This window comes from Callorhinus ursinus, unplaced genomic scaffold (genome assembly GCF_003265705.2).
Source record: "Callorhinus ursinus isolate GAN/ISIS: 27379988/994484 unplaced genomic scaffold, GSC_fseal_2.0 scaffold106, whole genome shotgun sequence".
Classification (NCBI taxonomy): domain Eukaryota; kingdom Metazoa; phylum Chordata; class Mammalia; order Carnivora; family Otariidae; genus Callorhinus; species Callorhinus ursinus.
This window is the reverse complement of record NW_027397168.1, coordinates 527,630-537,822: the sequence shown is the minus strand read 5'-3', so window position 1 is coordinate 537,822 and position 10,193 is coordinate 527,630. Positions and strand designations below refer to the sequence as shown.

Sequence of the window (10,193 nt, the reverse complement as noted above, 5' to 3'; positions counted from 1 at the left end):
GGTTAGGGAGCAGTCCCCAGTGGGCATCTGGGTGCCCTCGCTGGAGGGGATACCAGTGGGGGTTAGGGAGCAGTCCCCGGTGGGCATCTGGGTGCCCTCGCTGGAAGGGATACCAGTGGGGGTTAGGGAGCAGTCCCCGGTGGGCACCTGGGTGAAGGGGAAAATGCATCAGTGGGCAGAGAGGAGCAAGCAGCACTGGGTGAAGGAGCTTTCTCAGGACACAACAGGGCCTTCCGAAGTGCCCTACGTCACGGAGCTGGAGATGGACAGTGCCTCCCAGTCTCCCATCCCTCTGCCCGCATCGGAGTGGGAGGGTGCACCCCGGTCGCCCATCTCTCTGACCCCCATCTCCAAGATGGAGGCTGGGGTGTCCCCACAGCTCACCAGTGTATCTCAAGAGCCTCAAGAGCCCAAGAAGATGTCAGATCTGAGCCCTCTGACCACGACCGGGTTGTCCTCAGAGGCTCTCTCACCCTCGCCCTTGGAAGTGGAGAGTGTCCGTGCTTCAGCCAGGTACTTGGGGTGACAGCTAACATGTTCTGTCAACTCCATTCTCTGCAAGGTAGAGAGGATCATTCCCTCTTTTTTCACTTTTATTCATGGACTCGATATATAGTGGGTCTAAGTTCTAAGTACTGGGGACACAACACCGAGCAATTTGGGGAGTATATATGCTCCTGCCACCTGCTACGTAGAGCCCAGAGATGCTGTTTAACATTCTACAATGCACAGGATGGTCCCCCACCCCCACCCCCAACTACGAGCGATCCACACAAACTGTCCGTAGTGCTGAAGTTAGGAATCCTGACAGTAAAAACTGAATCAATTATAGTGTATGATATAATGTGAGAGCTCCATGGGAAGACAGCAGGGGAGGGGGGGGGGCTAGGCGTGAAGGTAGGCAGCCTCCAGGATGGGACTGGTTGGTCCAGGAGGGCCTCAGTGAGCTGATGTCACTTGTGTAAAAGACCTGGAGGAGGGGGGGGGGACTCCATGCACACATCTGGGGAAGATAGGTGTGTGCAATATTATGTTGGACCAAGAGTGAGTTCCAGGGGGCCCCAGAGTACAGAATGCCGTTGGAAGAGTCAGGGCAGTGGTGGCGACCATGGGGGACCTTGCCGGCTTTGATGCTGCTGAGTGAGCTGGGGTGGGGGGTGTTGGTGAACAGAATGGCTGGAAGTGATGTATGTTAGAAAGGGGCTCTCTCTGGCCCAAGCATCGGGAAGGTAAGGGGGCAAGGATGGAAGCCAGAAGAGTAGGCAGGAGGCAGGTACCATGATCCAGGCATGAGATGATGTTGGTTTGGACAACAGGGGAGGTGTTGGAAGTGTTGAGAAGAGGCAGGACTCTAGAGATGCTCCGATGGCTGGGCCAATGGATTGGCTCATGGGCTGGGCCTGTCCATGAGGCATCAAGGGCAACTGTAGGGTTTGGGATCTGGGACACTGGAGAGATGTTGTTCGTGGCCATCAGCAGCATTGGGAGAAGCTGTAAATGCAGTAGGTGGCAGGTAGAGCATCAGGAATTCCATTTTGGACATCTGAATTCCAAGATGTATGGCGAAGATGTGCAGTAGGTAGCCGGATATGTGAGTCAGGAGTGACTCGGGAAATCATCAGCACATGGAGAGTTTCTGGAAGCTATGGGGACTGGAGGAGGTCTCCAGCCAGCGAGTGTAGACAACGAGAGTGTTTGGAAAAGGGGAGACCATAGTCGTGGTGTGCAGAATGGTGAGAGACGGGCAACCTTACCGCCACGGGAAGGGAGCAGCTGTGTCTAAGGCCACAGCGAGGTGCAGGACGATGGGACTGAGACAGGGCCTCTGGATTCATCAGCAAGGATTTGATTATTTGTTACACAGTGGTAACAAAGACCTGAATGGGGCAGGCGTAAGGAAGCACAGAAAGCAGGGAGTCACCTGCTGTGATGCTTGAAAACATGATGCTGGGGGAAAGGAGCCAGATGCACAAGGCCTCCTTGTGGATGATGCCCTTTGTATGAAGCTTGCCGGGCAGGCAAATCCAAGCAGAATGGTGGTCGCCAGGAGCCGGGAATGATGGGAGGAATAGGGAGGCATCGCCTACTGGGAACAGGGTCTCTTTGTGGGGTGATGAAATGTTCTGGAACTAGGTGGTTGTGGTCCCACAATGTTGTGAATGTAATTAATGGCACGGAACGACAGTTTAAAATGGTTGCGATGGTAAATTTTATGTGATGTGTATTTTCCCACTATATACCTACTTACCTACCTCCGTACTTTCGCAAAGAGGGGCTTCGGAGAGGAGGAGCAGACCAGCTTTCTGCAAGTAGCTTGCTGGAAGGGGAAGAGGGACCTGGAGAGGTAGCTGGTGTAGGAAGTGGTGGGCACAGAGAGATTGGGAGGAGAGGGATGTTAGTGCACTTGGGTGTGGTGTGAAGGATGCACAGCTAGGCTGGAGAGCAACTAGGCAGGAAGGAGAGGAACTGGGAGGTACACCGGGGGACAGGAAGACGCGGGGGGCGGGGGGAACCCTGTTCCAGCTCACGCTTCATTTAGCACGGGTTTACTGAGCACTCAGGGTGCTCTCCCTGTGGCCCCCAAAGCCCCCTTTGGCTTTTTCTCTCTCTCCAGCATGCTCAGTTCCGAGAGCCCTCAATAGCGGGATTCGGGGGACTCAATCTCAGTTGCCAAAGTGTCCAAAGGAGCCCAACCTGGCCAGGTAGCCGGAGACCCCACAGACCCGCCTCAGTCCTGGCACCGGAGTCCAGGAGCTCAGACCCCACCCTGGCTCTTTCCTCTTCCCCACAGGCCCCCAGGGTGCTGTGCACCTCTACCGTAAGAAGCAGGGTGCTGAAAAGACCGGGCGGGGGGATGCTCCCTCTCCAGTAGAGACCAGAGCTATCTATACGTTTATATATTGGGGGGCGGGGAGCGGGACAGGGGAGAGCCCGCGGGGGGCCCAGCTTCGCAGAGATTAAAAGCCTGAGTCTGAGACTCGGCAAAAGTCGTGCCTGGGTGCCTGTGTGTGCGTGGGGGACCCGCAAGAGCTTCGTGGGGCTGGGGGCAGGAGGCGGCGGGTGTGGGGGTCCACGCAGACCCCCGCCCCGCGTCTTGGAACATCCCCTGCAGCGCCGCGGCTCCCATTGGCTGGGGTCGAGGGGTCCCAGCCAATCCTGCCAGGGGTCGTGTTTCTCCTGGGCTGGACCCCCGAGACTCAGAAGCGAGGGGCACCCCTGGACGGAGCCACAAGCACAGCTGACCTAGTGACACGTTGACATCACTCTGGTGAGGGCAGGGCGGGTGGGATCAGGGGCTGGGCTTCGGGGTGGGGGCCAGCAGCTGGGTGCGGGTCGCAACGAGGGGCTCCCCCAAGCCCCACGGAGCCCCCCTTCCCCCGCAGGAGCTGCCGCCTCCGTGGATGTTGGATGTTGGTTCCCAGAAGCCCCCCAAGGGGAAATGGTCAACACCGCCCTTCGACCCGCGCTTCCCCAACCAGAACCAGACCCAAAACTGCTACCAGAACTTCCTGGGTGAGACCTTGCGGGCCAGGTTAGGGGCAGGGGGTGAGACAGGGGAGGCAGGAAGGGGAGCACCCCACCTGAAAATGGTAAGAAGGTCTGGGACCCGCCTTGGCGGCGGAGACCGTTGGGGTGGAAGGAGGAGGGGGAAACCACGGTCCGCGGGGGCGGGGCCTGGTGTGGAGGGGGCGGGACCGAGTCCTGGAGGGCGAGGCGGGGCCTGGCCGGGAGTGGGCGGGGCCTGGCCTGGAGGGCCTTGACCAAGTCCTGGAGGGGCGGTGCCTGGTCTGGAGCGGGTGAGCCGACAATGGTGGGGTGGGGCCTGCCGGGAGTGGGCGGGGCCTGGCCCAGGGGGCCGGGACCTAGTCCTGGAGGGGCGGGGCGAGGGAGGGAGAGGCAGGGCCTGGCCGGGAGTGGGCGGGGCTTGGTCTGGAGCGGGTGAGCCGACCATGGTAGGCCGGGGTCTGGCCGCGGAGGGGCGGGGCCTGGAGGGGAGGGGCGGGATTGAGTCGTGGAGGGCGAGCGGACGGAGGGGGTGGGACCATCATTGGGGGAGGGAGCAAGGGGCGGTGCTAGGCCGGGACGGGCGGGGCGGGGCGGGGCCGCAGAGCCACCCCTCCGGCCCGGCCCGCCCACCCTGCAGACTACCACCGCTGCGTCAAGAGAATGAATCGCCGCGGGAAGAGCACGCAGCCCTGCGAGTATTACTTCCGCGTGTTCCACTCGCTGTGCCCCATGAGCTGGGTGAGCAGGCCGAGGGGGCGCCGGCGGCCGGCCGGCCGGGGCTAGGGTCGAGGGTCCCGTGTAGCTGAGCCGGCGCCCTCTGCCTCCCCTCCCGCCCCTCCCCCCCCCCCCCGCCAGGTGCAGCGCTGGACCCAACAGATCCAGGACGGGACCTTCGCGGGCAACATCTGACGGCCTGAGTGCCGCTCCTCCGAAGGATCAGCGCACTGACCCCACATCCTGCCGTCTCGCGGAGACCCGGCCCCCGCTATCCACTCCCCAGTCTGTAAACCACCAATAAAGCTCCGTTGCTGCTGATATTTCTGCCTCATATCTGGCGTGGGGGCTGGAGAAGTCCTTCCTGTGTCAGCGCCCTGCAGCTAGCACTACTGGTTCTGATGGGGAGGGGGCAGGGTTGGAGGGAGGATCGTCAGGTCTCTAGGGCAGGATCGAGCCCAGCCCCTCCCGCCCCCGCTCCAGTGCCTCCAGCGGGCAGCGGCCGCCCGCCCAGGCTCCATGGAGGACAACACTTGCCCACGAGGGTGCTCCTGACTGTGCATCCCCACACCTGGTCCGCCCTTCATCTCCTCCCTCAGGATCTTCGCCTCTTACCTCCGCAGACTCCTTTGGGACTTGCATTCCCAAGTTCTGGGGGGTTGTTTGGTTGTGTACCCCCCAGCGCTGACCCCCACCCCCCCCTCCCCACCTCCGGACCCGTCCCCAGCTCTTCACCCCCCCCCGCCACCCCCTGCCCCTGTCTGACTCCATTTCCCTCCAAGTACACCCCGGCCTCATCCTGCGCGCCCCTCCCAACAGTCTTCTGCACGCCTGGCCCCGGCCTTCCAGCACCGCCCCCAGCCAGAGCAGTCTCCTCCTTCGGTCTCCACAGATACTTGTCACATCAGTTTCTCCAGGATGCTCCCCCAGGACGCTCTGAGTTCCTGTCTGGATGATTCTTTGCTCCTGCCCCATCCAGGCGCTGGGCCTGCCTTCAGCCAGCCTCAGAGGTGGCAACGCTGAGATTCATTCTGACTCCAAATGCCCCTTGAAACGTCACCTGTCTAACCCTCCCACCTGCACCCTGGCCAAGTTTGAGGAGTGACACCTAACAAGCACGGAGCCCTGGGATTCTAGCCTGGCCTAAGTCCTGAGCAGGGGGAGGACTGGATCCCACTGTTTCTCCCTGAAGCTGGATGCTTCCTGGGGCAGGCTGGACCCACACTCTGCCTGAAGTAGTCTCAAGAGGCCTGTTCAATCCCGGGGTTCAAAGGTGGCTATTAACTAATCATAACAACTGAACAAGCCTCTTGAGCTGTGTGCACCTCAGTTTCCCCAGTTTTTAACCCAGATGGGGCAGAGTCCCGTTACCAGGAGAGGTGGGATGATGGGAAGGGCTGAGCGGACTCAGGGGAGGACTGGCCCTACCCTGCTCCTCGCTCCTCCCGCCCTCCTTGATGACCATCCCCTCGCATACCCTTCACACTGCCCTCATCACCCCACCCAGGGCACACCCCAGACGTCCCATCTGCTGGGATGGCTGCACCCAGATACCTTGCCCCAGGACTCCCTCTCTCCAACCACAGCCTGAGAGGCAGGAGGGCAAGTGAGGGTGCAGGGTGCTGAGAGCTGCAGGAAGGGCTGTCCTGCTCTGGTGCGGCTGGATCAAGGAAGGGACACAGGCAAGGCAGCTCTGAGTCACCGAATGGGGCTGACGGGTGTCTGACACTCAGGTCACCCAGGTAGCCTCTGACCACAGGGTCTGACACCTGTGCAGCCCTGGCCAGCCTCTTGACCTCACCCAGGGTACCAGTGCCTGGAGTGCACTTTACCCCGTTGCCCAGAAGCCACTCCCAGCCTTCCTCCTTCTCTCCGTCTTTGGCCCAGGGTCCTCCCCACCATCATCCCTCTACCACATCTGGAAAAAAAAAATTTTTTTTTAAGATTTTATTTTGGAGAGAGAGAGTGTGTGCTTGTTGTGCAAGCTGCGGGGAGGGACAGAGGGAGAGGGAGCAGACTCCCTGCTGAGCACGGAGCCCCGCACGGGGCTCGATCTTACCACCCTGAGATCATGACCTGAGCGGAAATCAAGAGTCAGACGCTTAACTGACTGAGCCACTCAGGCGCCCCATTCTGGAACATTCTTTACACGCTGCCACACTGTCCTACGGATGCCTGAGCCGGAGGCGGGGTCTGCGCCAGCATCACTGCAAACTCCCAGGCCCTGAACTCTGAACACCGGTTCCACTGCTCCCCCACCAGCTCCTTGGAAGCAGCCTCCCAGGCCGCGCACCTGGTTCCCCGCCCCTCCCCCCAGTCTGCACCCCTGCTAGCCTCACCACCCCCTTCTCCACCTCCCCCTCTTCCTCCAGTGCCATCCCCTCGACCTCAGGCCATCTCTCCTCCTCCTCCTGTCTCTGTAGACCCTCAGCCAGCTCCTTCCTCCCTCTCTGCAGAGGGGCTCAGTCAGGTGCTTCCCTCTCAGAATCACCAAACTGCTCAGCTGCCCTTCGAGGCACCTCCTCCTCCTCCCCTCCCCCCGTGGAAGCCCTGTGACCCAGCTCCAGCCTCCTCTCTCTGGTGTCCGCCTCTTTGTCAGAGCCTGAGGAACTCTGAGAAATGGTTCAAGTCCCAGCTGCACAGCGTACCGGCCCTGTGGCCCCAGACAAATTCCCTAAGCCCCCTGCCCCATGGTCTTTTCATCCCAAATGCGGTGGTGACAACACGTGGACTTCGTAGGGCTGTTGGGGAGGATGATGCTGTTACAGGTTACAATCGTCTAGCCTGGTGTTCTCAGGGCGTGGCGGGGGGGGGGCTCTGTCTGTGTCGGCAATTTGAGGGACCCAGAATCAGCGTGGCGGTTCGATGCTGGCGCCCCATGCCACACTGGACGGTGGGAGTGACGGATGGATAGCCAGCTGCCCTCCTCCATCAGCAGCTCCAGGATGGCCACCCTGTCAACAGGGGCCTGGAGCTGCCGGAGACATCTGGTCAACGCCACGTGCATGCAAAAGGGTCAGAGAGCAGCGCCCCCAAGGAGACACATGGGCCCAGGATTGGGGTGCCCGGCCTGGATGGCCCTCTTGGCTCTGCTGCAGTCCCAGCCACCAGAGGCAAGGAGAGAGCTGGGGAGGGGGGAGCAGAGCGCAGACCTCGCCCTGTGAGCTGCAAGTATTCCGTTTCCTGCAGCTCCTTCTTTCCTTCACCGCCCAGGTCTTCCCTGTGCCCTCGCTCAGGCTGCCGTGGGTCTGACGGGGCTCCAGGCCCTGCCCTGACCCTCACGCTCCCCTCCCCCTGGGCCTGAGCCACCAGGGGGAGCTCCTGACGCCAAGCCCGGCTCCCGCCCCCGCCCCCAGCTCCTGACACTTCACTGGCCACAACTTGAGCTCCTTGCACTTCCCTGTCGTGGTGGGGGCCATTTTCTCGGGGGTCAGGGCGAAAACTGGCAGCAAGGTGGGTGCCCGCAGGCCATTTGTAAAGGGCGGAACCCTGGGAGCGCTGTCGTGAAGGCTAGGCAGCGTCAGGGCCACAGTTCCTGCCCTGGAGGTCTTCCCTCCCCATCCCTCCTCGTCCAGCCCAGCGACTCTCAGCAGAGGTGGCTTTGGCCCCAGGGGAACATTGGGCAGTGTGTGGAAACACCTTTGTCACAACTGGTGCTCCTCATCCTACAACACAGAATTAGCTGGCTCCAGGTGGCGGCCGTGCCAAGGGTGAGACCCTGACCATCGGTGTCTGATCTTTGTTTCTGGGGTTTGAGACACTCTTGAGAATCCGAAGATGGCTTCAAACCCTCTCCCCTGAGAAGAACACGCTGGAGCACATTTAAAATAGAATTTTCGGAGGTTCTTGTAACCCTCAGTGGCCGTCTGGGAGGAGAATCCTGTCTAGAAGCCAGGTCCTGCCTAGAAGCCACGGTGAAGGCGCCTGCAAGCCAGTCCATGTAGAGGCCCAGTTCTTTACGGACGACGCCATCCCTCTGCATTCTCTTCTCCCCCATCTTTAACAGGAGGGAGAAACCTAGCAGGGGCAGTAGGAGTTGCAGGGGAGAGAGACACACTCTCACTCCCGCTGAAAGGAAGTGGGCTCTCTGTAAATGAAAGGAATTTCAAGTAAAAAGATTACAGCTCTGCATGGTCGCCCCCTCCCTGCCCCACCCGGTCCTCAGCCCCCCAGCCCCACCTGACCCTCAGGCATGGGTGAGGCCTCAGGGCCAAGGAGGAAAACAGTGCCCGCGGGGCCGCTCACTGGTCTTGTTAGCTGTCTGCATTTCCTGCGTTTCTTGTGTTTCTTCTGCACCACCAGGGTGGAGGTGACAATGAAGAGGGATGGCAGGGTCCCCACTGACCTGGATCCTGAGCAGCTTGAGAAGGTTCATTGCCTTGGTCCCACAGAGCCAGGCCGACCAACAGGACACGGACGAGGGAGCGGGGCACTTGACTTCAGAGGGGCAGCCGGCCCCGTGTGACCGTGGGTGAGCCCCTCTGCTTGCTGGACCTGTTACCTCGTCTGAGCGATGGGGCGCGTCCCCTCCTGCGTGCGAACGCTCCAGAAGCACTCTTCAGAAGTCTGGTTCGGGCGGGGGTGTGATTCTCACCTCTATCTTCCGCCATCCTCAGGGGCATCCTGTGGACCCTTCACCTTTCCAAAGCTTGTAGGCCCCCAAAGCCTGGGCCGCCTCCCCCGGCCCGGTCTCCCCAGCAGGGCTGAGGGTCTCAGCCCGCTGACAAACATCCCCTCAAAACATCAATCAAAATGAAAAGCTACAAAGGGCACTGCTTATAACAAGGTTTTAATAAAATAAAAAGTTCAAGTGCTTCCAATCCCCCAACATACCCCATTCTGGTGTGGGGGAGGGGAGGGACCCCCACACCCCAGTAGCACCAGGGATAGCACCATGAGAAAGATGAGGTCGCATCCGGCCTCCCTGAGACCCACGGGCTGGTGAGGACGTGTCCCAGACACCTCCCCAGCCTGCCCCCCACCTCGGACAGTCGCAGAGCTGGGAGCAAGCCCACTCCCCTCCGTAGCGCAGTCTCTAGGCAGTGCCACCCCCAAGTCAGTTCTGCCTCCTCCTGAGGCCTGGGCTTCTGGGGAGATGCCATGGGGTGGCCCCCACCCCTTATGGCTTTGCTCCCTGGGCAGGAGGTGGGTAGGGAAGGGAATGGCTCCCACAGTCCTGAGGCTGGAGTTGGGGTGGGAGGGCAGCAGTGGCCAGGGCACCCTGCTGGGGTGGGGGTGGCTCAGGGGTCAGCAGTCACAAAGGGTCAGGGGTCAGATCCCTGGGTGTCTCCACACCAACCCAGTCCCGGGCAGAACTGTGCTGGGGCCAAGGGCCAGCTCCCTCCCAGAGGTCCAGCGGCTCCTTCTAGAGGTCAGTGAGTCCCCGAGAACTTGGGGCTCGGGGGGGGGAAGGGGGACGAGGAGGGACTCCTTCCTCTCCTGGCCTGGGGCCTCCCTGTCTAGCCCATCACGGCCCGTCACCGTTGACATCCAGGTCAATGGAGCCGTGGCTGACCACCAGCCTCAGGCGCTTGGGTGGGGAGAAGGGGGCGAAGGCAAGGGCCTGCTTGGGGATGGGGGCAGGGCCTGGGGTCCCCGCAGGCGCGGGGGCAGCGGGTGGGGCCGGCGCCACGCGGCTCAGGTCCACACGCACCACGTAAGGCAGCCCGTAGCGCCGGGCCCAGTGCCAGTCCTGCTGAGGAGCCCAGTGGGCGCGGGGGGCCGGGCCCAGGGCCACCAGGGCCTCTGCACGCAGGCAGCAGTGGGGACCACAGCCTCCCCACTGGTGCAAGGAGACGCGGGCGGTGCGGAGAATGGGGGGCGCTGGGGCCCGCCGGGGCTGGGGGCGCCGGCGCCTGCGGGGGCGCACCCGGAGCTGGGGCTGAGGCAGCCACTGGAGCCAGAGGGGCGAGGCGTCAAGGCGGGCACTGCAGGGCAGGGGGCGCCTGGGCTGGCAGGCGGCTGCAGAGGCC

General features: G+C 61.8%; 3 protein-coding genes across 7 annotated transcripts in view; 2 read left to right on the top strand and 1 right to left on the bottom strand.

Annotated features, from left to right (window-relative positions):
* The window catches only part of GARIN5B (golgi associated RAB2 interactor family member 5B), a 6,921-nt gene extending 3,992 nt beyond the window's left edge, over positions 1-2,929 (top strand). The window contains exons 10-12 of the mRNA XM_073889321.1: positions 48-513; positions 2,615-2,702; positions 2,792-2,929. Coding sequence (XP_073745422.1) covers positions 48-513; positions 2,615-2,642 — 494 coding nt within the window. The 3' untranslated portion in view covers positions 2,643-2,702; positions 2,792-2,929. The remainder of the gene's footprint in view (positions 1-47; positions 514-2,614; positions 2,703-2,791) is intronic.
* Positions 2,930-3,117: 188 nt separating this feature from the next.
* Positions 3,118-4,542, top strand: COX6B2 (cytochrome c oxidase subunit 6B2). Its single transcript, XM_025849231.2, has 4 exons — positions 3,118-3,268; positions 3,384-3,513; positions 4,145-4,245; positions 4,363-4,542. Exons 2-4 carry the CDS (start codon positions 3,402-3,404, stop codon positions 4,414-4,416), a joined length of 267 nt encoding a protein of 88 aa, XP_025705016.1. The 5' UTR covers positions 3,118-3,268; positions 3,384-3,401; the 3' UTR covers positions 4,417-4,542.
* A 4,449-nt stretch (positions 4,543-8,991) lies between these two features.
* Positions 8,992-10,193, bottom strand: part of KMT5C (lysine methyltransferase 5C) — a 21,961-nt gene continuing 20,759 nt past the window's right edge. For all 5 annotated transcript variants that reach the window (XM_073889338.1, XM_073889341.1, XM_073889340.1 and 2 more), the window contains one exon: positions 8,992-10,182. In XM_073889338.1, coding sequence (XP_073745439.1) covers positions 9,689-10,182 — 494 coding nt within the window. In that variant the 3' untranslated portion in view covers positions 8,992-9,688. The remainder of the gene's footprint in view (positions 10,183-10,193) is intronic.

Bases quoted from the DNA above. Each gene is read 5' to 3' on its own strand.
- COX6B2 (XM_025849231.2), top strand. From the start codon at position 3,402: ATGTTGGATGTTGGTTCCCAGAAGCCCCCCAAGGGGAAATGGTCAACA. The intron at 3,514-4,144 runs GTGAGACCTTGC...CCCACCCTGCAG, and splicing joins CTGCTACCAGAACTTCCTGG to ACTACCACCGCTGCGTCAAG. The intron at 4,246-4,362 runs GTGAGCAGGCCG...CCCCCCCGCCAG, and splicing joins CGCTGTGCCCCATGAGCTGG to GTGCAGCGCTGGACCCAACA.